Source organism: Aulonocara stuartgranti (assembly GCF_965226115.1).
Source record: "Aulonocara stuartgranti genome assembly, chromosome: 19".
Classification (NCBI taxonomy): Eukaryota; Metazoa; Chordata; class Actinopteri; order Cichliformes; family Cichlidae; genus Aulonocara; species Aulonocara stuartgranti.
The window spans coordinates 23588822-23616180 of record NC_138955.1 but is presented as its reverse complement, the minus strand read 5'-3'; the positions used below and the strand labels follow the sequence as shown (position 1 = coordinate 23616180).

The 27359-nt window shown below is 39.1% G+C and overlaps 1 protein-coding gene across 10 annotated transcripts in view; it reads left to right on the top strand.

The window, feature by feature from the left end:
• The window catches only part of slc4a11 (solute carrier family 4 member 11), a 104140-nt gene that overhangs the window by 572 nt on the left and 76209 nt on the right, over positions 1 to 27359 (top strand). For 2 of the 10 annotated variants that reach the window (XM_082516503.1, XM_082516512.1), the window contains exon 1: positions 65 to 378. The exons of 3 other annotated variants lie outside the window; for them this stretch is intronic. In XM_082516503.1, the coding sequence (XP_082372629.1) occupies positions 318 to 378 (61 nt within the window). In that variant the 5' untranslated portion in view covers positions 65 to 317. Of the gene's footprint in view, positions 1 to 62; positions 379 to 468; positions 586 to 27359 lie in introns of those variants that run through there. 5 more of the 10 variants (XM_082516507.1, XM_082516514.1, XM_082516506.1 and 2 more) reach the window with 5 other exon arrangements.

The following is a 27359-nucleotide window of genomic DNA, read 5'->3' as shown; positions in this document are numbered from 1 at the left end:
ATTCAATGACTGGTTTCAGTAAATTGGAACACTGTAGCCAGTCAGCTTTTTCCCGCTCTGGATACTGTTATGTGACAGTCCGCAGCGCAGCGCGAGCGGTGGGCGGGGCTGGTGTTCAGGCACTCGGCGGGCGCGTGCGGTCATCAGCACCTGACGACCACCGTTAATTAATTGATGACACTTTCTCTAGTTCTTTAAATGTAGCGACCGGAGAAAACAAAGTCAAACCTTTCGTTATTGCTCGGTTTCTTTATTTTAAAAAGAGGAGGAAGAAGAAAAGAATATATTCTCGACATTTTCTGGAGACCGGGAACATTATGAAAACTGTTAAGGACGATGGAAAGGTGAGGGCGGCGTCAGTGAATCGTTTTACTAAAGGTAAGATGTGGAAATATAAAACTTTTTTGCTAATGTTTTCCCTCACAGGTGACAGTTCACCTTATATAAGGACTGTATTTCTTATTTTAGTCACTTGTTATGCACCGGAGTTAAAAACAAGGCACGCGGATGGCGAACTTAAAGAGTGTGGTACAAGTCTTCATCTTAAACACACTCAGTAATATGTTTTGGCTTCAGTCCTGACAGGTGTGTATGATTAACAACAATAATAATTGTTTTAATTAAATGAGTCATAACAACTACCTGTACTGTCATTGTAAGACATGGTTTAGGCTGGGAGGGAATTATTATATGTGTAAATAATACAATTGGCTTCCTCAGTTCTCAGCAGAACTCATTATAAATGGATGGAGTACATGCTGAACACACAAGCAAGGCAAGTACTGTCATTGGCGCCAAAACACATGCAAAGAAGCAGCTTTAAGTCTAACAAAAGCGAAATATGGCGTCTAATATCTGCAACCATAAACACTGATATTTATTTCATTCAGTCTTCAAGAATATAGAACAGCAGAATCGGCCTTACCTTCTACATCATTAAGATTTTAAGCAAGTTCAATGGTGAGGCACACTGATAAGATGATTTAAGTACATTTTAGAGTCATTCACTGATTTTGTGACCTTTTTAAAATTATAACACCATGTGAGAGGTATTATGTTTTTTCTCAAGCTCTGATCCTCCAGCAGAGCATCTGATCTTAAGGGAGTTTGAGGATTTTACACACTTTAGATGTTCCTAAGGCTGTGTTTTTTCAGACAGGGTTCTCAGATGTAGTTGGAGTTGGCTAGCTTTTATAACAACTTTGATCTTAAATTGTGATGTGTCCACTGTTATTGCAACCTTGTCATGCTCCTCTGTGCATGACAAGAAGACTCTCCATCTAGTCTTCTGCTCTTTTCCAACCATCAGTATGTGTGGTTGGCCAGTGGCAGCTTGTCTGTTTGGAGCTCTTAACATCTTCCCTCTCTTTGCCACCATCCACTGGATATATCCAGTTTGAATGACATTCCAATCTTCTAGCCATTGATCCTGGTGAAATGGATCAATGAGTGGATGTCTTGTTCACTCCTGGCATACAGCCTGACATCATAATTGTACTAGGTGAGACATCATGAATTAAAAATCGACCTAACCTGCTTCAAATTTGGCTGATTTTCACATTTGTCATTTTCTCATGTACTTGTGCACCACTCCCAGCTGATATTGCTCTGTTGTAATACCTCTTAAACTTGTGCATGGGTAGCAGCTTTCAGTGGAAGAGTCTGCCCTGTTCAAGTCCACATGTGATGCTTCAGACTTGGATATAACCCAGAGCATCCTTGTTGTGGCTGAAGAGATCCACAGGGTTGTCTGCGTGAACCTCAGTCATACTGTCAGGGGAAACTGACAGTATGACTGTACCATGCTTCCTCTCTTTGTTGCTATGCTACTTTGTGACCTTGTCCTCTTTTTCACAATTAAATTTGAGTTAAATTGTTGTCATTTTGATATAGTGGAGAAACTTAAGCATTGCAGATAAACATGCATGTGATCAGAAAAGGGTTTCAAGGAAATTAGTTTAAATCAGTGTTGTTTTTCATTTTTATCAGTAGAGTTTCATAAATTATTCCATCTTGTATATGAGGTGGTTGATGGTCACTTACCTTTTGAGATTGAACAATGATGACTGTGAACCATGAACAGCATTGTGGACAATGCACTCTGTTAGTACAGATAATGCCTCCCTTGATGTGGCTTCTGCAGTGGCCGTGGACTTTGCCTTCACAGCCGCATTGTGTTCCTGGTGATGGCTATCAGCGTCCTGTTACCCTTGAATAGTAGCAAGCACTCTATCTATGCAGTGTTAAGTTGTAGGTTTCTTGTACTCAGTCCAAGCATTACCTAGGTACATTGTGGTCTCTCGAGTAGTTCCTTTGTTATCTATGTAGGGATACATCTATCTGACTGGTTTGTATATCGGTTTGATCCTGACTCAGAAAGTTGGATTGGGTATCAGTGGAAATGGGCTAATCTATGGGACAGATTAATTTGGTAACTCAATGTTTCCCCAACCTAATGAACTATAGACTTACATAATGACTGAAACTAGCACCACTGATGAACAATATACTGTGAGGTCAGTTTCTTGATCACTAATATAGAAGTTTTCTTGACCATTGATCAACTACCACTGATGATGATCGAAAATACATAAACAGGGTGTACCTTTAAGACAAATCTGTATACCTAAATCTGCATGATCAACTTGGTCACCTATAACATCTCAAGGTTTCTGGCTACGATCCTCAACCTGTTGGTAGGCAGCTCTAAACACCACATCCAGAACACTTTGGATTTTGTTGAGAAGGTGAGAGATGTCATTATGGAGGCAGATGTAACATCATACAAAACCATTGTTTCATCTCTCTTCACTTGTGTTCCAGCCACTGAATCAGTTGAGGTCGTTCGTAAGAGGTTGCAGGATGACCCCAAACTCAAAAAAAGGACCATTCTCAGCCCCGCTGGTTCGAGCGGGGAGTCAAAGAGGCCATCCCTAAATCGAGTAAGGGGCCTAAGGATACATCTTACAATGCTGTGATTGCAGCCGTTCCCCAACTCTGTGTAACTGGTACTCATAGTAATGATAATTTGCATATAAATAATCCAGAAACGGACCTCACAGCCCATTGTTTGTCAGTGTTGCTAGTTTCATTCATTATGCAAATATACTGTTTATAAAGTTGGGGAACCTGCAGTCAGCTGAGACTGGAGACATTTCTTCCACTGAAAACACTAGACCAGATAGACAGAATCAACTTTTTGGGCCGAGAAAAAGAAAGCAATTTATTTCTGCAACCGGAAAGATGCTGGTAGAAATAAGGGTTGTTTAAGTAGGAATCCTTTCTCAGACAGAGAAATAAATCCTATTAATTTAAAAGTGGTGTGAATCGGTCAGTCAGAGCTATAATAAAGTTTGATTGGTAGATCTCTGCATCCAGTGGCTTTGTCTTTGACCCTCTCATCATGGAGTATTAAAAAGATTTCTGGTTGTAGACCTGACACTGGAGAAATTACAGTATACAATTCATATTTATTACTGTCATGAATGTAATCTTGCACATCTTTGCACATTTTTTGTTTCTGATTTGCAAATTTGTCAGTGATGCATAATCTGTTTCCTGTTTGCTAGAGAGATCTCTCTCTTTGAGAGTTTGCATGAGGGCTGTTTAAGAGTGATTACGCTTAACTGCAGCAAATGCTGAGTGTGCTCATTTCAAGTGTACCAAGCCTTTTACGTGTAAAGGAGGAAACGCATGCAATCTGTCAAAACAGTTAGCCAAAGTGCATCACATACTGACAGAGAATACAGTTTTGATCGCCTAGCTTGAGTTCATGACATTTTGCTCCAGGTTTGTTATGCTGGGTTTCCTCTGCAAGCCAGTCACCCTGCTTTTTATTTATTTATTTATTTATTTATTTATTTATTTTTTATTTTTATTAATACATTTTTAGATTAAAAACTACAACAATTAGGCCAGCTAATGACAGCACAAAAATAACAGCTAAAGGCAACTTTTAATGAGTAATCATGTTAAATAATCACCATGTGAAAATTAACCATGATGATGATGATGATGATGATGATGATAATAATAATAATAATAATAATAATAATAGTAACATAAATGGGGAAAGATAAAACTGTTTTTCTATGTGTAGGCTTGCAGAATGTTGAATTTTAGGTCTTCTCTTAGTACAGCAGTTCTTACATCATAAAATCAAGGTGCTTGTAAATGGAACAAGTCACAGAAAGACACACAATTAGCCTTTTGAACCCTCCTTTGCCTTATCTTGTAATATTAATTGGCTATTGAAAAACAGAAGCTTTATAGTTGAGAAACCTCTAAGTTCAAAGCCTTATTTTAAAAAAAAAAAAAAAAAAAAAGACATTGGTTTGACCTTGAATTTTCCCAAACAATCATTTTTTTCCCCCACATCATCCTGTCCGTATTGTGTAACGGTCTGTTTTTATCAGGATTACCACTTATATATATATGCTATCCGGCTGGCACTTTCACTCTGAGCTCCTCCCAGACTTGAGTGTGCATACATGCTGTTTTGTTTCCAGTGGGATCTGAGCCTCTCTCTCTGATGCTGTTAACACCATGCTCTACATGTTGACCTGCTCCCGAGAATACACCCATAACCCTGTTAGTACAGTACAGGTCACATTAAGAGGAAAAAAAGTGTAGTGTTCACTGAATATTGGTGTTTTGTGGTTGAATATACTACCTATACCCCTTGCCTAATATTTGTTGTGCTGCTAAAAGAATTTTAATCGTTGGGGGCTTGTATGAAGGTGTCTGGTTTTACTGGGCCTTGATGGGGGTTCTTTGGGCTGTGAGGTGGGTCCCCTGTTCATCAGGCTTGTTGCATTGCATTTGGTGGTTGCTTGATTAGACTGCGATGTGGAGAGTTTGGAGCAGGAATCTTTGTCCTGCAGGGAAGAGGCGTTGTATTTTCATGGGGCTGCTGGAGTGTGCTTGTTTTGCCACAATGTTTGCGTGGGTGGTACGTGTCAAAGTAACATCGATATTCATCCCAGCACTCAAGGTTTTCCAGCGCAATATTGTATTGAAACAAGATTATCAGCTTTATACATGCCCCCTTGTCAGTTCTTTTACTTTCATGGCTGCTTGTCTCTTCTGATAATCTTAAACAGCTGTGGTTATTCTAGGCTTCTAGGAGCAGGACAGCTTTATGGCAGTTTTTATCTATGTAATAAATTTTCTTTATTTTTGTATTTAATTCATTGAATTAGCCAAGAGGAAGCCTTTATCCTTTTTCTTAACAAAATTCTTTAAAGACTGTGCATACCATGACAAAATTTTATTACTCTTACATTTTAGTTCCCTTCACTGTCACATAGATGTCTGATTTAGGGAAGATGTAAAATACTGTTTGCTTTTTGCAAATATTCTGGACTACATTAAAAACATATTTTCAAAATTAACAACTGAATATTGGTCAGTAACTATTAATGCCCTTGGATGGATGCAAAATTTAATAATTTCTCTCTAAAAATATAAAGTAACAAACATTATTTGAACTATTATCTATTATCTGAGGGCCTAAAACTCTTTCTCAATCTTCATTCTGACTTCAAATTAGGTCAGTGGTGTATTCATGGACGCACGGGAATTTGGTCAACAGTGTTAATTGTTTGTTAAGTGATATTCATTAGCTGCTGTCTGGCAGAACTGCACTGGAATCAAGTAGCTCCTGGTGAAGCTATTAATCAATCACCTCAGCAAGTGTGGACAGTCGGTTAACTTCCAGCTCCCTCAGCTGCCTTTGGAAGCCCTTTATTTGTCAGGTTAATTAGGCACATTATTGTGTGGGGGTTAAATTGATATAGACTTGTTTAAAATGTTTAGGCTACAAATACGTAACTGCATGAAGGACATCAGGAGGCTATGAAACCTGTAACTGAGAAATTATAGTGATCAGCAACTAGCAGTTCATCTTTGTTGTTTTCATTAGTTTTTTTTTTTTTTTTTAAATGGTTTATACTACATACATGTAATGTCAAAGGAATAGCCATAATTGTTTAGCTTTAGCAGGTAACCGCGTTTGTTCAGTGGGTTGCATTCACTGTAGGTTTGTTAATACATGCATGATTAGAGCCACACTCTCTGTGGGACCTTCTGATGGCATTGCATGGGCCAGCTGTGCCAGCTGAAACCTCCTTATACAGCCTTAAATATCATGTGATAAGGACACATTGTAGTATAACCTGACAGTCACTATTCTACCAAACTTGTCTGTAAAAGAAAAATTTCTGTCTTTTGTATCTCTGTATTAGGGCTGTTCGATATAACGATATATATGTGATTTATATCGTTATCGGGACAATAGATGTCTTATATCGGGATATGAGATTTTGGTCATATCGCACAGCCCTACTCTGTATGTTAAGAGGTTGAAACTTTAGCAATGCTTCTGAATAACCACTTTATTACATGACCAATGTATTTCAGGCTGTAGCCTTCATTAGGCTCATCGAAAAACATATTGCAGTGTAGACGTTTGTGTGGAAAAAATGTTTCTAGTAGAGAAAAACATAGAAACCAATCATATACATCCAGTATACATATCCACCAATAGATTACCAACAAGGAATTGGCTGAGCATATGTTGAACAAGGTAATATATTTACTTTATATATTAGACAATTATGTAATAAGTGAAATGTCTGGAAATGGACTGCTGATTGACAGTCCATTTAAAAAAAAAAAAAAAAAAAGTATGATTGTAAATATACTGTAGTTATCTATTTTTCTAAAATGTAAGCAAACATACAACAGGACATGGATGAAACTGCTTTCCACAGGATTTCAACAGTCTGGACCACTTAAACACTCAACTACAGCTGATACTTAATGATTTTGGAAATATAATTCGGTCATCACATGTATAGTGATGAACATGAGTATAATTGCAGAAAATATCAGTAATTTTGATAATTAATCATTTGTTTGAATTCCGGCGAAACAGTATAGATATTATTTACTATTTTTTTTGGACATTTCATACATTTTAAAAGTAAAAGAAATCTGTTGACAGATCGGTTAATAAAAAATTAAAAATTTGGTACCAAATGACTTACAGTTATACCGCTGAAATTTTTAGCTCTTCTGCCAAATTCAGCACAGTCTTACCAGACATATTGGTATAACAAACTTTATGTGGCTATTGCAGAAACATAGTTCTTGTATAAGCTCACAAAAAATAATTATATTCTAATTATATTATCACTGAAAACTATACAGATTTTAAATATACAATTGTGAGTATTAATAAACAGTTGTAAAACTATGATTATTGTATTGTACAGTATGATTGTTTAAGTTTGGAGCAGGGTTGTCACCATGTTAGAATTTCATGCTCAATATTGATACCTATAAAAATGCTTGATACCCAATGCCATTTTCAATACTACATGTCTCTTGACAAAATTAAGAGGCGTGTCCTTTTTTTTTTTTTTTTTTTTTTTTTTCATAATGGTAATTTCAATATACAACTCGCGTGGCTACAGGGTAATTGCTAATAGTTAAAGAGTTAACATTAAGGCGCACACCAGCCCGGTTAACATTTGAACCGTCGATGTTGAAGATAAGTGTTAGAAATTGATTTACCTTGGCTGCAATCCTAGTCAGAATGCACGCACATGATGGAGAGCATTTATTTTGTTTGAATATCTTTGTGTGTCTGTCTGTAGTTTCAAAACAGACACAATTTGTTATTGTCCATGTCTGCGGCCCTTGGCCAGCATATGGAAACAGACAATGTAAGGCAGCAGCCAAGAGGAAAGGAAATCCCACCCAGTGTTTGTCCACTAACTGCGTCTTTGCTGTCTTCCTGCTTGGAGCACAATGCAACAAGGTGCCCTTTGCGGTTTATTGTAGCGTTTTAATGTGCTCTGTAGGTGCACAGAATTTTAAAGCTTGCTGCAGAGTGACTTTTTTCTCTCTCGCTGAAGTCTTTCAGGACAAGCAAAGGGAAGGGCTTCATTTCAAAATGAGACGGTTTAATCTATTTTGATATTGTGACATGCAGTCTTGCAAAATATTAATAGCACAAAGTAGGAGACTGTAGTTTAGCTGATAAAATGAAGCAATTTTGCAAACTGGATCTTGAATCATGAGTATGATGCCATTATATATTCCTACCCCCCAAAATAGCTTTGACACATTCTTTAAGCACATATCACATTCAGCACATATACTCTTTTGTCATTTTGGCTTTAGGATAGGGCGAAATATGACTCACCCAACCACTAGTAATGTTCAGGGAATATTATGACTCACATGACTGCATTAGTATTTTATTCCCTTTTATAATATGCAAATAAATTTGTTGGATTTTCTTTTAAAGAGAGCGGTTTAAAGTGAGGCAGGACAATCCATGCTGCTGATTTGACCATTTACCTCACTTACTTCAAAGTTAAAAAGTGTGTGTGTCAGCATTGCTTCCCCATAAGGGCTTTTGGAAATATAAAGACAAAAACATTTCCTGTGTGTGTGCGTGCGTGGGTACAGAGTATCACAGTGAAGAGGGAAATATGTAGGGGAAATTTGGAGTTAAAGGGCACCTCTACAATCTTCTGTTCAGTGTTGCTTCTCCTCTCTGCACATTTGTGCATCTGGATCAGACAATACTTCATTTGTTACAGACAAATACTGCACATAAATACATGTATGCCTTCTAATTGATTTTAAACATTTTAAAATACAAACAGCGTCTGAGAAAACACTGCAGAATAGAAATATATTTAGAAAACTGACAATAGTAGATGTTTTTTCCATTATTATCCATTATCATTATTGTTTTTTCAGCCTCTACAGTTTCCAGCAGAGGGCAGTGTGTATGTGCTCCTGTATCACTAGGAAATCGTTTTTAATATAAAAATAAGAAAATAATAGTCATATAATTGTCACTGTGCATTTATTCACACATGAAAAAGACTCTGTATGCTGCCTGCAATATCCAAATCATACTCAAGCATTTAAGGAAAAATGTATCTTGTACCTTCTTTTTTTTTTTTTTTTTTATAAGGTTGTGATGTATCAGCTTTCTTTTCTTTCTTTGTTGATGATATTTTCATTTGGTCAGTGGTATGAATATTAATATAAATATTATGAGTGAAGGGGTTACAGGCTTGCTGGTTTAATCACTTCAGCCACTGCGAAGGTCTATGTAGTGAAAATCAATAGGAAACGCTTACCTTTGAGCAGAAGAGACCATTGCATAGAGGAGACTGTGGCTGCAAGCAAAAAGGTGCTAGTAAGTGTGTGTGTGTGCTTAGGCAGCCTTCTTCAATTCAATGAGTCGAAACATTCCCTCTGTGCTTGTTGCACTACACTTGTTATTTTACAATTTTGTCAGTTATGTCATTCAGGTTTCCAGGACAGCTTACATTAATGGTGGAGGGGAGGGATTTGTTGCTGCTCAAAGTGCCTGGGTGAAGGCTATTATTGGGCTGATTCCGTCTCGCTGATGGCTACCCAGCATTCATTAGTTAATTACTTTTGTGCTGATCATTTTGACAATATGAGTAATCAAGAGGTATAATGGAGTCAGATAATAATGTCAGTATTGTCTCATGTACTGTGATTATGTCTAGATTTATTATGTATTAGGTTATGGTATTATAAAGTTATATACTGACTTGATACACTCAGAATACCTCATCTAGTACCTCTTTAAAATTGAGTGAGTTTTAAAAATACCTCTTCTCCTTCACCACATTCTTAAAAAGAGTACACTGTTCATTAGAATGTGACTTGACAGCCAACTATTTTCTCCGGTGTGCATTGCTAGTAATGGCTAATGTAGCCTTGGCCCGCTATCTTACATGAAGGTCCACAGCCCCAGATACTGAAGTATCCTTGCATTTAGCAGTTTGCATAATCTTGCACCACTTAATGTCTGATCATCAAAACAATTTGTTGAAGATGTCATGCTGGCAACCTGCCAACCGCACCAAGAATACCTTTTGGTAATTCAAAAATATTTTTCCTTTGAAATAGTAAATGGTCTCCAACTCTATTGTAGAGTGTAAGAGTTGTATGAGGCCAGAGAAAGTACTGTAGTTATCTAAAAAATTTGAACATAACAAGACATACAGAGACACAGGAAATGTAACTTACTTGCAGTAGGGCTCTGCACCATGTTATTTATTTAGTTATTTATGTAAAGGTGTAATTTGCAGTGGGATTGTCAGTCCCGATCAAAAGTTTAAGACCACTTGGAAAAATGGCAAAAAATCATATTTTGCATGGTTGGATGTTAACAAGGTTCCAAGTAGAGCTTCAACATGCAACGAGAAGAAATGGGAGTGAGACAAAACATATTTTGAACATGGAATTTATTGAAAAGACCGCTTGAACTGAAACAGGCTGTTTGACAGCTGATCAAAAGTTTAGGTCCCCGTGCCTTTAAAAGGCCAAATCTGTGCAAAAATGTGGATTCAAGGTTTTTTTTTTCAGTCAGGTAGTCACGCTGTCATGAAGTTCTGATGGCAAAAAAAGGTTCCCTTTTTGAACGTGGTCACGTTGTTGAATTGCATAATCAGTCTCTCGCAGCACGCCATCACTGCTGAGGTAGGACAGTGATAAGACAGTGATTTGGAATTTCTTAAATGATCCTGAGGGTTATGGAACAGAAAAGTCAAGAGAAAGACTCAAAAATATTTCACCAGCACTGAACCAGAGGATCCAATTGGTTATTCATCAAACTGGTCGATCCTCGACCCAAATTAAGGCCATTACTGGTGCCGACTTTAGCCCCATAACCATCGGGCAGCATCTGAGACTAACAACAAAAAACGTCTTCAAAGGCCTCGTCTCCTTGAACAGCACAGAACTGACCGTTTGGACAAGAGAGCACCAAACACGGGACATTGAAAGGTGGAAGAAAGTTTTATTCTCTGATGAGAAAGTTTTTAACCTTGATGGTCCTGATGGTTTCCAACATTACTGACAAGCAGGGCCCACCTGAGATGTTTTCTACGTGCCACAGTGGAGGGGGCACCATAATGGTCTGGGGTGCTTTTTCCTTCAGTGGAACAATGGAGCTTCAGGAGGTGCAGGGGCGTCAAACGTCCGCTGGCTATGTCCAGATGTTGCAGAGAGCATCCCTCATGACTGAGGGCCCTCGTCAGTGTGGTAATGACTGGGCTTTTCAACAGGACAACGCTACAGTACACAAAGCTCGCAGGACAATGGACTTCTTCCAGAAGAATAACATAGAAACACTCGTTTGGACCCCCCTGTGTGTTCCCCTGATCTAAATCCAATTGAGTACCTTTGGGGATAGATGGCAAGGGAAGTTTACAAAAATAGACAACGGTTTCAGACAGTAGATGGCCTTCATGTGACCGTCTTCACCACTTGGAGAAATGTTGCCACTTGCATCAAACATGCCTCAATGAATTTTTGAACAGATCAACAATAACGGTGGAGCTACTCATTACTGAGTTCATGTTTGGATTTTTGATTTATGTTTTGGGGGTTACAGTTTTTTGGGGGGTGTTTTGTTTTGTTTTGGGGTTTTTTTTGCATTTGCCTGTTAAATTTTTATGTAACTTTAATGCACATAAAAAAAAAAAAAAACTAAAAAAAAAAACAGCTGCTTGTTTAAGTGAAAATACAGTGATGTTCTGTTTTGGGGTTTGTTTGGTTTTTTTTTTTTTTGGTTTTTTTTTTTGCACTAATAAAGTTGTGGAGTTGTAAAGTGTTTTGTCTGGTGTCAGTTATATCGTCAGTTATATTGTTATCGCAAATTTTCAAATGTATATCGTGATAAATATTTTTGGTCATATCGCCCTGCTCTATAGAAGACTACTGTGGCTATAGAGTGATTAGGAACAGTTAAACAGCTAACACTAATGTTTGCACCAGGCAGTTTAGCCTTTATGATAATTGTTTACTGTGTTAATTTTGCTGAAATTGGAGCTTTACTGACGCATTAGTAATTTTTAGTGTCTGAGTGTTTTGTTGTTTGCAGAAAGGCAAAAATCTTACTATACAGACCCTGTAAAGGTCTTTGAATGTTGAAGTGACAAAGCATGTGACACATAAATATTTTTGTCATTACCAAAACTTTTATCTTTTGTGTGATTCAATAAGTAGGCAGTATATTTATTTTCACTTGAGGACAAATTGGTAGTGCTTGCATTTACAGTGCTTACAATGTTTGGTTTTGATGTGTTTTTAAGAGTTCAGCTTTATTAGCCAGTATAAAACATTTTCTAGAGATTTAATCAAAAACAAACCATATAGATGAAGTTGGAACACATTTGGAAAAAATTGACATTACAATAATTGTGTTTTCTCCTATCTATAGACTGACAGACAGATGGCTAGTGTTGTTAAAAGAATACAGAAATGTTAACCAGATGAAATAAATGGTTCTGTTTGGAAAGCATTAGTCAGTGGAGGTCTTAATACTTTGTAATTTTTTTGAGAGACCTTTCTTGAATAATGTTCTTCTGAATTGAACATATTCAAAACTGTGTACTATTCATTCAGAATGACTTTGTTCTTCAAAGCAACTTATAATTCAACCAATTTCAGCTCCACCACATAGTTCTACTGTGTAGTGGTGGGGTCTCTAGGTCCCTGGCTGTCCAGGGCTGAGTATAAATCTTTTTGTAGAACACTTAGTTGGCTTTTTGCATGTTCAATTCTTCTTTGGCAGCCTCACGCTCAGTGCTTTCTCCTCGAGTGCACAATGTGTGTACTCAGAGGTTGCAGTGAAAAACTATGTCCTCTCTCCTTTTCACCTACCCATGATTGAAAATCTGCTCTGCTCTCCTCACATATGATACCCAGCTCCTGATGTCACTCTAAAAGCTCCTTCAGATATGCTGTCTCCCTCTCTTTTGCGTCTTCCTAGCCTCTACTTTTCTGGGTTTTGGATTTTGTTTTTCACTCCTTCCTGTTGATCTTGGAACATGATTTTCTTAAAGTTATTTCCCCGAACTGCTCTCTCCCGTCCTCATAGATGATATTATCAAACTATATACTGCCTGTCTCTGATCATATCAGCCTTTGCAGTGCAAGGTTGCAAGTCAGCTTCTAAGCTGCATCTTACCCTCACTTGATGTATTACTGGACCCATTTGTGTTAGTTCACTTTTATTTATGTAGAACAACATCAGCTGTCTCAAGGTGCTTTATTTTATAAGGTAAAGACTGCAGAATTAGAGACAGAACCTCCATCTGCAGACAACGGCATTAAAGAAGAATCTCGGTTAAACAAGAGACTCCCAGCTGCATCGTTGTATGGGAGTGGCAGCCATCTAGTGCAACAGTCAGTGTCCATCTAGTCTGGAGCAGGTGGAAGCACAGGAATGAAATTCAGAACACAGAATAGATGTGTGCAAATTGGGGGGGGGGGGGTGAAGATGGAAGGAGCAGCTGTAATGAATAGAGGATACGTTTAAATACCTGCAGTCAACCATCCAAAGCAACTGACCGTGTACAAGAGAGGTGAAGAGGAGAGTTCAGGCGGGATGGAGTCAGTGGGTGGAGAAAAGTGTCAGGGGTATTTTGTGACCACAGCAAGATTGAAAGGACATGTGTATAGTTTGGAGACTGTGGTGGTGACAGAAAGACTGGATAGGTGTTGGGAGTGACCAGGAGGGCAGAATTATAAATGGATACACCAGGGAGGGAGTTTTTCCTTCGCACTGTCGCCAAGTGCTTGCCTTATAGTGGTTTTCTGATAGCTGGTGTTTTCTCTCAGTATAAAGTGGCTTGAAGTGACTAATGTTGTGATTTGGTCCTATATATAAAAAAACAGCTCAGGTTGAGCAGTTTGCAGTCAAAGTTAGTTAAGCAAGGTTATTGGAGGAAGGAGCGGATAGTGGATAGTGGACGAAGGATGTTGAAGATGGAACTGCAAGGCAGGAGGAAAAGAGGAAGGCCTCAAAGGTTCATAGATGTAGTTAACGAGGATATGCAGAGGATTGGTCTGATAAAAGAGGATGCTAGGTATAGGGCAGGGGTCGGCAAGCTGCGGCTCCGGAGCTGCATGCGGCTCTTTAGTCCGTATAGTGCGGCTCCGCGTGGTTTGGGAAAATAAATTAGAAGTATTTAGCTGAAGTGTATTTTATTTATGTTAGTTCTTTTTTTAACTTGTAGTTCTAAATTGGAAGATTATTGTGATATTGAGATATAAAAATATAATTATATATTTTTTTTTTCATCGCTCAAAATAAGCGTCACACTCGCGGAAGCTGGTGTACGAAACGCCGTGCATTTATCGAGACTTTCAACCCCAGGTAGGCCAATTATGGAGCTTCGGATCCACATTATGTCGGCAGCTGTTCTCCACCGTGATCTATGTTAAAAACAAACACCGCTCACGCCTCACATGCGACAGCTTACAGTCCTGCGTAAAGATTAAAGCCCCGATTTGCAGACGCTGTGCACAGAAGTCCCATTGTAAACATACGACGGCAGACCTGACGATGTTTGCATGAACATGCTTTTTAGCAGGTCTTTATTGACCACTTTTCACACGCGGTTGCTGTACGCACACAGCCGGCTGTAGCTTTTCAGCTCACAGCCCGACACATACCAACAACAGCATAGATAGCACAGACGTTAAGGCGGCGAGGCGTGATTGCGGGTGCCGCTCAGGTGCGTCTGCCTCCCCTGCAGCAGTGCTGCAGACGACGCCCCGCCAAACACATTAACCAGGTAAAATACATATTTAGGCAGAATTTTGCAAATATATATTTTTCATTTTTTAAAAGCATAGTGCTTTTTTTTCAAATAATTTTTTAAAAGTCAGGTCAAGGCTCCAAAAACCCAAAGGCGATATGAGGGTGGCGGCTCACAACAGTTTTTCTTTGCTACATGGATCATTTTAGTTCATGTTGGTGTCTTTCCTTTTGTTATATTTCTTTAAGAGTTCAAAATGTGTTAACTACATAAATAAAATGTAATTTTCTCTGTAGCACTTCATGGATTTCATAAGCAACACACCTTAGTTGTTCACACAAAGCATAAAGGTAACAAACAATATATATACAGTGTTATCTTCATTTTAGATGTCAAAAAGTATTTGCGGCTCCCAGTGTTTTTGTTTTGCGTGGAAACCGGGTCCAAATGGCTCTTTGGGTGTTAAAGGTTGCAGACCCCTGGTATAGGGTGATATGATGCAGATGATCTGCTGTGGTGAACTCTAAAGAGAGGAGCTGAATGAAGAAGGCAGGGATTAATTCGGGCATGCAGATAACACTGTAGTGTTACCTGCAGATTTGAATTTTATTTGTTGCAATATTGGGGTATGTCTCTGCATGGACTCATGCACAGTTAACGGTACCCTTTATTAAGTGCTCCTTAGTAAATATTTTCATTGCCAGATACATGATGCCAAATAAATAATATTCAACTGCCTTTCCAGTGAGTCTCTTGTTGCATGGTAGGGCTATGATTAGTGCTTGTTCTGCAACCTTGGTGAGGCTGGTGTTCAGCCATATGAAACAATTCTCCACCTGCTGCAGGTTCTAGTTAGACTGACATGGACAACTGGAGACCTGGCATTATACTTTACTGAAGTCCGCCACGTGGGATGTGTCTATAATTGGTGCACTGTAATGTGAATTCTCAACGGATCAGTGGAAAAACAAACCCCTTCACATGCATATTTTGTCATCAGAATGTGAGTCACTTGAACCATAATGGACTCGCAGATGTGGAAAGTTTAGTCGAGGTTTAAGAAGAACCATTGCCTCCTGCAGTCCAAGATGGTGATGCTAGAGTCTGTCGGGCTGCAGGGTGATAGACTCAAGACTATATCAAAGACTGCCACAACAGCATCCTGGCTTTTTTGTAGGTCTGGCTGATTATTAGTGATTGAACTTCAAAAAAAAAGTGGAAGACAAAGTTCTTTTGGATAAACGTATGTTTTAAAAAAGCTCAAATGAGTTGCCAAATCTGTGTGTGTGTGTGTGTGTGTGTGTGTGTTCACCTGTGTCATCTTAGTTATATTTCCTTAAGCTGTTTTTGCCTGAGAGAACATAATCAAGTTGTTCTTCTTCAAATTAAATCTCTAGCTAGTTTGTGACCTGAAATATAACCTCATCCCCTTGGCAATGCTTTCAGCTACTGAAAGTACACACACACACACACACACACACACACACACACACACACACACACACACACACACACACAGTTACTTGTATCCATAGAGAGGGGATTGCTGGAGCCTACTGTATATACTGATAGCTCCTGCAGTGAAGTGTATGGGCAGCAGAGTAACGACAACCAGCTGCTACCCTCATCTTCTTTGTCTTCCTCGCCTTCTTTCTCTCTCCATTTCCTTCAGCAATGTTCTTTATTCCCGAGTGTTATTATGAATATTACTGTCTGTCTCTCTTCCTGTGCCAGCCAGCATAAAAAACAACAACAAAGAAAGGGACCTCCCCTAATAAACACACATGGAAAAGCTGACAACCACACTAGATAATAGACGCATACAAACAGAAAGGCAAAATAGACTCCTACACATAGACAGACAAGATCAGCGCCTACACATGCAGACACTGAGGTGTGGTTAATGCACAAGCACACACATACTTACAGTAGACACGTACACACACACACACACACACACACACGTACACACACACACACACACACACACACACACAGCTGCTAATGATGGTTGTTCCCAGTCAAAAGGAGGGAGCAGGATTCCCTCACTGATGACTCATTGAGGCAATAGCTGTTGCTGTTTGCGATTCATTACTTGCTATGCAGTATTACCATTATTTCTACACTATTGCAGATCCAGCTATCTTACCCTGTAACTTCTATAAAGCAGGATCTTCCATCAGGCTTTAAAAAGCCAAGTGAAAAACGTTAACCCCCATGCAGAGGCAAGTTGGCATCCTAATGAGTCGTACACCACATCCTGACATCTGGCACAAGGACAAAAGGACACAGCATAAAATGCAGCAGCATGTGCAATACTAGACTACAAATCAGTTGTCACAGGATTTCAGCCTGGCTTTCTATGTGTGCATATTCCAGTATCTAGCAAAATGGTCATACTTGACAAAGAAAACTAAAATTTATGTGCACAAATTAACAGATTTTTGAGATTCAAACAAAAGTGTGCACATCCAAAAGGTAACAAAGCCTTTAACCCTTAAACAGACCATTTAAAGAACTTTTACACAAAAATATTTTCAGTTTTTCCACCATCACTCAATTTGGCACCCAAATCTTCTGCTAACAATGTAGCAGCCGAAACGTTCCTGTAGATTCACCTAGTGAAAATGGCTGCCTGGTGACAGGACCGAGAGAGATCGCTGACCGATCCTTGGCTCTCTTCTACTGGTCTATGATCTCCCTCCACCCACCAATGATGTAGTCAAAGCCGCATCTAGGAAAAGCAGTCATAGTGTCTGGTTTTCACCATGGGGAGAGCAACTATGATGGAACCTCATGTATTCATGTATTTTAAATTTAAAGTGGTTCTACAGTTATCCTGGAATTATTTGAGTGAGTCTGACAAGGACCAAAATGTGATGGCCCGATGACTGGGAAGGAACAGTGGTAAACCAGCGACAGGGCCATGGGAATGTGAGTGAACTATTATCACACCCTGTTAGCAATTGAAGCATTTTAAATATGTTTCAAAAGTGCAGGCAAGGGTATGCTTTCATTGTGCAATGCTTGCATATTCTGCTTTGGGCTTGGTACAATTTAAAAAAAAAACATTGCAAACTCATCTGAGGGGAACTCTGTGAAATGGAAGGAATCAAATTCAGCTTAATAAGAGACCTCTATGATCTTCTTCCCTATAGATCTGCATAATTTATGCAGAAGTCATTTCTGCTTGATGGATTGATCTGAGGACTATGCCTGTGTAGTTTTTTTTTTTTTTTTTTTTAGGTTAAGGCTTTCAGAGAAAACAGTTTCCAAGCTGACACTCTCCTGCAGTTGGGAGCATGAAAACACAGACACCAGAATGTCACTCTTGCTAATTTGGGACATTGTGACAGTGTGGAGTCTCCTCAGGAGAAATTGTCAGTTTCAAGAGCAAAAACAAATAAAAATCGAATTTCGTCCACTTGGGGCAACAAGAAGGAAAACCTTCAGTTTACTATAGCCTAGGATAGGATAGGACAGTAGTCTAGGTGCCATTTTATTGGGGATATTCTCAGGGGTTAAAGGGGATTTGGCTGGTGGTGGAACCCTTAGATTGGATATAGTGGTGCAGCATGGGTAAAATTACTTAGAAATAAGTCACATAATTTGTCCTGCTGTTTCTCATATTCATGGTTCTTTGTGGGTTTAGCCAGCTGAATTCAACAAGATACCAGCAGATTTTTCACAAGGTGTCTGGCTGAGATACTAAGATACTATAAAGCTTGTATACAAGGCAGAGGTCTGTTAGTGAATTTTGACAACATCACCAACACCATGTCTCCTCTGTAACCGACCGGTACCAGAGATGCTGAAGTACCATGATGCACCAAAGTGCAAGGCAGCCAAGAGGTAAAGCAGGTTATCAGCTAATCAGAAAGGTGGTGGTTGGATCCCCGGTCACTCCTATGTGCCAAAGTGTCCTTCATGAAGACACTGAACACCAAGTTTAATATCTTATCATTTATTTGAGCTTGAGTTTTTGTGGCTTTCTTTTTGATATAATGGATATACCAACAATAACATTATTCCCACTGTAATTCTTTGCTCTTCAGACTATTCAGCTCATGTTAAATATTTCTTTATGAAACAACCACTGTGTTGACATTCTGCTGTTTACACTGTGGGACTTGTTAAACCTTAAGTCAGCTCCGGCTCTGTTGTTTAGATAAGGTGTGTGCCACATGCTCTTAACTGTTTGTTTTTTGTCTGATGAAAGCATATTACAATATAGTTCAGGGTGGATACGTTTCATTGATTATCTCAATATTGTTAGAAACCCCACAACTGGGATCAAGAACAAACTGTCACATGTAACAATGGCTTTAACCTTTTTCTTACTTTCTAAATATTCTGCCATTTGGATTCGCTTTGTTGTTTGTTTGCAGTGCCAGTGTTTTGTAATTCACACTTGATTAGTAGGTATGGCTTTCTGGCAGAGGCCAGCTGAAAGGTACATGTGGTTACGAGCTGGTAGTCCTAACCACTAAACTCACTCTGTTCACCTTATTGCTTTTTAGTGGTTAAAGCGGTTCACACATGGTGATTCATCTCTCACTATTACACACACGCGCACATGCACGTGCACACACAGACACCAAGCTGTGAGCTTACTGAAGGCCATTCCCACCTTCATCGTCATAGCACCAGCTGATGACTACCCAGAGAGTAGCTGCAGGTCATTTCATATGCTTCTCTGTGTGAAAAAAATGAAACAAATTTGTAGTTTCAGATGATAGGGCTTGCACAGAGAGTTCCCATTCTAGGTGTGTGGTGGAACTACCTTTTCATGCCAATTAGCTGGTAAAGCGAGACAGCATTTTTGCTAGATGTGTGACTCTGAGCAGAAATGAGAACTGGACCTGACTTCAACCTCTCAGCTGGAAACTAGGGTATAACCTGAGAGAGTGAGAGGAAGAAGAGCTGACAACAGCTTCTTTTACACTATAACAATGCATATGCTATACTGTACTATATATAAGTATACTATAATTATAGTATTAAAGTATTATTGGTGTGAATTTTTGTCCCAAAATACAAAAACAATGTGAAAACACCTGGAAAAGAAATATAGAAACTGAAATGTAACACATTAAAAAAAAAAAAAACTGCAGAAATAAAATGAGTAAATGCAGTACAAACTGTGCACATTTGAACCACACAAATACGAAATGAAAGCATATGAATTTTTGAGAACCGGTTTTTCATAAATGCCTTTTAGGCAACCATGTTCACATTCGCAGGAGGAAGGCAGATACTTATACCAACTGTATATTAGTTTGACAGTTTACCAAAATCAATTGCCAACATTTGATACCCTTCAGATTATCACTACGGTAAATGCAAATGTTTTCTTTCACTCCCTTTACTGTGGACTCTTTCCTGCTCTGTGTGTCCCAGTATCTAAGACTGTTTTCTCCAGTCATTGGAGTTTGCATGTTCTCCACGTGTCTGCCTGGGTTCTCTCTGGGTTCTCAAGCTTCCTCCCATTGTCCTAAGACATGCAGGTAGTGGGTTTAGGTTATCTGGTTAATCTAAAAACAGATGGTAGTGAATTTAGTAAAAAAGATGGAAATGGTGAGACATGCTGTGTAAGAGTGGAGGAAAGAAAAGTGGGCCAAATTCTTCCTCAGTGACACGAAAGACTCTCCACCTTTGCAAGTTACTGCAAATACTTGCTTGCCCTTCTTGATGGCAAGGGTGGCACAACCAGTGATTAAGTTTAGGGGGCAATTATTTTTTCACATAGAACCAGTAAGGTTTGGAGGCCTGTTTTTCCCTTTAAATTAAATCATCATTTAAAAACAGCCCAATTAAATACAGAATACAATCTCTGTTTAGTATTTCAATTAGTTTGATCTAAAACATATGACAAATAGACAAAAAATGAAGAAATTGGAAAGGGGAAAGACTTTTTCACAGCAAAGTAGGTAGGCACCATTTGATGCTTGTCTGTGGGATGACTTTGGAAGTCAAGAAAAGGAAGCACGTCCAGACAGAGACGATGATTAAATGTTAAAAGCTGAAGAAAGAGGACAACTGAGCAGAGTTCAGTGAGGAGTTGACACAGACTTGAGTGGTAGGGAAGGGTTACCAGATTTATAGAAAAGTACAGCTGCAGTGGTGAGAAGAAACTGCCAAGAAGGTGCTTGGTGTATCCTCTGGACAAATGAAAGAAGACGAGAAGACTTTGTGGTAGAATGAGGAAAGCATTCAAAGGAAGAGGTAAGCAAAGAGAAATGGGGATAGTCAGGAGATTTAAAAAAAGAAATAGACAGGAGGCAGCAAGGAGAGGGGTGGCAAAGTTGGGAGATGTGGTATGAAGATTTCAAGAGTGGTGGAGAAGTATGTGAGGCTGGTGACGGACATGTATGACTCAGTGTTGAGGTGTGCATTTGGAGTGAAAGACTGGTTCAAGATGGTGGTAGGGATTGGCTCGGAGCCCCCCCCCCCCCCCCCCCCCCCCCCCCCGATTTATGATATTGATGGTGAGGTTGACATATGCGGTCAAGCAGGAGTCTTCATGGAGTATGATACTGCAGATGATGTAATCTGTAGTGAGAGTAGGGAGCAGGTGGAAGAGAGCGTGGTCGGGTAGAGGTATGCCCTGGAGAGAAGAGGAACGAAAGTCATTAGAAGCAAGACAAAATATATATGTGTGTGAATTAGAGAGTAGCAGGTGGAAAGGTAAAGATGGAAGGAGCAGTGGTAGTGAAGGACGATGAGTTTAAATACCATGAGGTGAAAAGGAGATTGGAGGTCGGGTGGAGTGAGTGTCAAAATCAGTTTGCAACAGGAGGCTAGCACTGAGATTCCTGCCAACCTGTTAAATTCTTTTTTTAAAAATTTGACTAGATTAGAGTCGATAATGGCCATTTTCCAGTCTATCAGTATCGCGTAGCTTGTCCATCAGAGGAAGTGCAATTTATTCTGTTGGTAACACGTGTTTCGAAGGCCACAAACACAACCACCAGCTGATCTGAGCAGAATCAGGCAGAGCATAAATAAGTAATAACTCCACTTAAAAAAATGGTTGGCAAGTCTGTTTGATTAATGTTTCTCGACAGAAGAAAATAAATATTGGCTGATATCAGGTTTTTAAATCGTCAAATTTTAAAATCAGTATTAGTATCGGTATTATCAATCCAATATCAGCTGGGCTTCAAAATTGGATTTAAAAATCCTGCAAACCTCTCTTAAAATGGGAGTTTTCCCAGATGTAATAAAATAAGACGGAGATCGATCATTTCAGAAGTCTCATAAAATAATTAGTTTGAAAGTTTCTTTTGACTTTGATGCTGTATTTAGTCTTTTTGGGTTATGCAAATCTTAACTTAGCCACAGTTTCCCACTCTCCCTTGCACAAGCATGCCAAATCTCAGATTGCAAGGACTTCTCTGATGATAGGCCTCTTTTGGGCACCCCCCCCACATTTTCATTTGCCTTGGGGCTAGCCATTCTGAAACTTTAAGATTCTTCTGGTGAAGCCATTCCTTTGTTAATTACGATATATGTTTTAGGTTGTTGTTGTGCGCAAAGGGGAAATTCATCATTGTCGTCAGCTTTCTAGTAGAGGGGTTAATGTTTTGTGCCAGATGTGACGGTTTGGAATTGTTCATAAAGGCCACCACTTAAAACTCCATGATGCTGCCACCACAGAGTTTTACAGTTGGTATTTGAGTCTTTTCAGTTCTATTCTATTGTGTTCTATTCTTTCTGTCGTGCCATCCCACCCCATAGTCTGACATATGAAGAATGTCGCATGTAGTACATAACGAGGTCTTGCAAAAAAATTTCTGCAACTTCTGGGATCCAGTTCTTGGTAATATCACTGTGCCATATTTTCTCCACGTGACTGTCTTCACTGTGTTCCACCTTATCTCCAATGCCTGAAAAATTCTTTTGTTAACATTTTCCTAACATAACTTTCCCTTTGATCTTGGGGACCGTAGCGTTTCGTCTAGGTCAGCGGTCGCCAACCCCCGGGCCACGAACCGGTAAGTTGTTTGGTAGCGGGGCGCAAGAGTTAAGGCTTGGGTGTGAAATGTATGCTTTTCAGGGTTTTTATCAGTTTTTAGCATTATGTTTTTTATCAGTAACTCAGTTTCCCTGGGTCTTTTCCTGTGTGTTATGCAGTGTTGGGACTAACGAGTTATTAAGTAACGGGTTACAGTAACTACGTTATTATTGTGGTAACGAGCACGGTAACTAGTTATTATGCCAAAATCAGGAACGCGTTACTCGTTACTGGGATTTAGATAGGGTCGTTACTCGTTACTTCGTGTGGTGGCTATCGCGGAGCTTCCACAGATTCAGTAACATTAGCAAGTGGTGGAGGCCAGCAGGTGGATGAGAGAAAGGGGACGCAGGAGGATGAGAGACCCGAAGCGGCCGCCGGTCCGAGTGTCAGGTGAACTGAACTTCAGGTAAGAAGTTATGACCTGCAGTCTGAGTCAGATATAAACCAAGTTTAGGTGGAGTTTATTTTCGTTGGGCTGACTTTTTCGTACTGCGTGCTAGCTAGCATGACGGGGTTTCTATACAGCTGGGTGGGTGCTACGATGTTAATGCTGTTGAACTTTATTTTGTTCATAAGGTTAATTATTAGAGTTGCCAACCGTTTCCCTAAAAAAACAGAATCGTCTCGTATTCAGAGAAAATATTACGCGTTTCGTATTGAGGTGAAAAGGAACAGTTTGTCCCGGACTTCAGCTACAATGAAAAAGACACAAAGCTGGAGTTATTCTGTGTTTACGCTGCACAGCTGCCTCTTCTTCTCTCATTCTCTCCTCTCCCTCTCCTGCTGCTACTTCAATCATGAAACTGATCAATGATCAGCTGATCGGCTCTCTTGTTTATTTATCGTCCACTTTGCGCCAGAAAGAGGAAACCAGCGGATGTCGCGTTAAACAGCAGCACGTTTGATCAGCTGTTGTTAGAATTTATTTAATATTAATTTCTAGTATCAGCTGATGTTTGCTGGAGCCACATCTGTAAGCTGCTGGTGATGATATCGTTTGGTTATCTGGTGAGAGGGAAACATGAAGATGAAACCAGGAGATGTCCTTACTGAATCATCAGAGCTGTGATGGAGAAACAGGTTTACCTTTTAGGTGACATGAATGAGTTGAAGTTATGAACTGTTTCTGAGAGACAAATAACACCAGGATCCTTTTTTAGGTAGCTGACAGCTGGTAACTGTGCAGGGGCGGATCTAGCAAAGTGTTGCTAGGGGGCCAGGTAGAGCATTAAAAGGGAAAGGGGGGCACAAGGAAATACTTTCTTATTCTCATTTCAAATGTCTCGCTTTTAATAAATAATTATCTGAGTCTTACAACAAACAATTGATAGATTGATGCATATATACCATCAGAACAGTGTACATCACTGTCACAACAGTGTTTGTTTTCATTCAAAGGCTTTATGATTTTTGCTATAATAGTGGGCTGGTCTCTAGTCAAAATGCCCGGGCTGATTTTTTTTTTTGTCCCAGTCCAGCCCTGTATGCAGCTCATCTGCAGTCTGGTGTTACCAACATCTTCCTATTCAGAAGGCAGAATGTCTGAGTTCTGAGTACAATCAAAGCACCACGACTGCAGTTTTTGTGTTGGATGTAAAAAGCGCACATGACGCTGTGACGTAGGCTAGAATCATGGCGACGGTCAACGACGGTCCAGGCGTGGGATTTCTCTCGTGGAAATATGCACGTTATTTTTTTCCTTTGGTAGGTGGCACAGTGCACTTGTGGCAAGTAAGCAAGCTAGAAGACTGGCAAAGTTAAGGAAGCAACACATTAACAAGAGAAGTCTGAGTAAAACCAAAGTTACTTTCCCTAGTAACTAGTTACTTTGAAAGTAACGAGTAACTTGAAGTAACTGAGTTACTTTTGATGGAAGTAACTAGTAATGTAACTAAGTTACTAATTTAAAGTAACTTACCCAACACTGGTGTTATGAATAAATCTTCTTCTTTTTGGGTACTGGTACTGGTTTTATTTTGTTGTATTTATCCGCGACACCTTAAAGGCCGGTCCGTGAAAATATTGTCAGACATAAACGGTCCGTGGCGCACAAAAGGTTGGGGACCGCTGACCTAGGCGACTAAAATGTCTGAGTAAATGTCCTTCCTGCAACAATTTAACTTTATTTGATTTTTATGAACTCACTGGAACTGATGACAGGTGTGTGCTAAAAACTAGTCTTAACATTTCTCCCCAGTTATAAAAAGGTGTTTGTTCAGTTGAATTGTACAGGTTATAAGTCATATTAAAGGTTTAGATTTTTTTACCCATTGTATTTTGAAGTGCAGCTTTATTGGTGTGTAGCTGTTAGAAGTTTGCTGAACTACATAAGAACTACAAAAACAAATAAGCAGAAAACATGGCCTGTAGAAAACTCGTGGGACAAGTCTGACATGACCTATATCACATTGTGGCTGTAGGCACAAAGCTGACCCTCAACATCAAAACGGGTTCACCAATTGTAAGAACAGAGAAGCTGAAAAGCAAGAATAAAACTCTAAAAATGGATTTTGTGTTTTCAGGTGTTTGTTTCTTAATCTAAAATATTTTCTTTTCTTTCCACTCATTTGATCTAATTTTGACACCGTACCCAAAACGCCCCAGGTGCACCCAGGAGGCACCATGTTAATGAGATTTGACTTTGGTGACAAAGATGGAAGCAAATCTAAATCGAACCTTCAAACTTTTGATCATTTCAAGGACATATACAGTGCCATAAAAAAAAAGTATTCCTGATTCTTTCCTGATTTCATACATTTTCCCATTTTAGGCACACTTCAGTGGTTCAGATCAGCGAATACATCGAATACATAAGACCAATTTAACCCAAGTAAATACAAGACGCAGTTATCGAATGCTTTTCAATTATTAAGGGAAAAACGGCTATACAAACCTACCTGGCCTTATGCTAAAAAAAGGTAATCCCCCTTGTTGTTAAATCATGAATTAACTATGATTAGCTTTTTTCTTCTTTTTTTTTTTTTTTTTTTTTTTTTTTTTAAGCAGAGTTCACTAGCCACACAAAGGCCTGATTACTTCCAGACCCATTTAATCAAGAAATCACTCAAATTGAACCTGTGGAGAAAATTCATAGATAATAGGTAAAGGATTTCAAAAAGCAACACTTAATGCCATACTCCAAGAGCGCAACAACGAAAGATCCAGGATGTTACAAAAGACGCCACAACATCTAAAGTCCTGCAGGCCTCACTTGTCTTAGGTATGGTCAATGTTCATGATACAACAATAAGAAGGAGACTAAGCATATTTGGTATCTTTGGGTGAGTTCCAGGGCAAAAATCACTGCTGATTTTAACACAAATACAAAGGCTCGTCTCGCAGTTGCCAAAATAAACATCTTGATGATCCCCAACACTTTTGGGAAAATATTCCCAGGATTGACCAGACAAAAGTTGAAATTTTGGAAGGTTTGAGTCCTGTTATGTCTGTCTTAAAACCAACCACATCATATCAGCAGTGAAATATAGTGGTAGTAGTGGGATAGTCTGGACTTACTCTGCTGGTTCAGCACCTGGACAACTTACTGTAATTGATACAACCATGAATTCTGCTCTCTACCACAAAATCCTGAAGGAGAATGTCCGGCCATCGGTTTGTACCATGAAGCACAAGCGCAAGCTGTGTTATGCAGCAGGACAATGATCCAAAACACACCAGCAAGTCCACATTTGATTGGCTCAAAATACAAAATGAATGTTTTGAAATGGTTTTGGAGCGGCCTTGTTAAAGTCCGGACTTAAATCATGTTGGGGTGATTTGGCATGACCACAAAAAGGCTGTTCATGCTGAAACCTTCCAAAGTGGCTAAAATAAAACAATTCTGCAAAGGAAAATGGGCCAAAATTCCTCCCTATTGATGTGAAAGACTCATTGCCAATCATCACAAATACTTTATTGCGGTTCATGCTGGCACATTGGGTCATGTAAGTTTGGATAGCTTTTTTCCCCTCCATTAATAAATGAAACCATTTAAAAATGGTATTTTGGATTTACTCAGGTTATCTTTGTCTGATATTAAAATTTGTTTCATTGGAAACATGCAAGTGTAACAAAATGGTAAAAAACTGATAAAGCAGGAATAAAGTCTTCATGGTGCTGTAAGTACCAAACACTACCAGCTTATTTTTATGTACTGTAGGCTTTCATTTATATACTCTTACTGATAACCAAAAAATAGGCATGTAAGGTAGCTGTGCACATTGATGTTTAAGTAGAATACACATGTCTTTACACCTGTGCTACACGGGTTTGGTGAGAACACGAATTATCCTCTGGGGAGAAAGGGCTCTGGCTCACAAAGTGATGCATTTGCCCTAACTGTGTGTAACAGTTCTTATGCAAAACAGACCCATTGGCCATACCACACATAGGGATGTTGTACTTGCAGACTTATGCAAATGAATGACCTTTCAAAGAACATTTACATCACGGTAAGAATTCTTATTTTTTATTATTATTATTCAGTAGTTTCTGTCAGATTAATAAAATTAAAATGAAGTTAAATGTTTTTTTCCTTGTACCTATTTTTTTCCTTATTAAAAATCCTAGTTTTAATAAGCATTGTTACATTTGTTACAATGATAAGTTCACAGGGATGAAAAGAGACTTTGAACAAGACTTTCAATTCAGTTCATTTGCTCATTAAATTATTTAAAAATGTTTCTTTTTCTGTTTCATGTTATGTGCATTCATTATGTTACCTG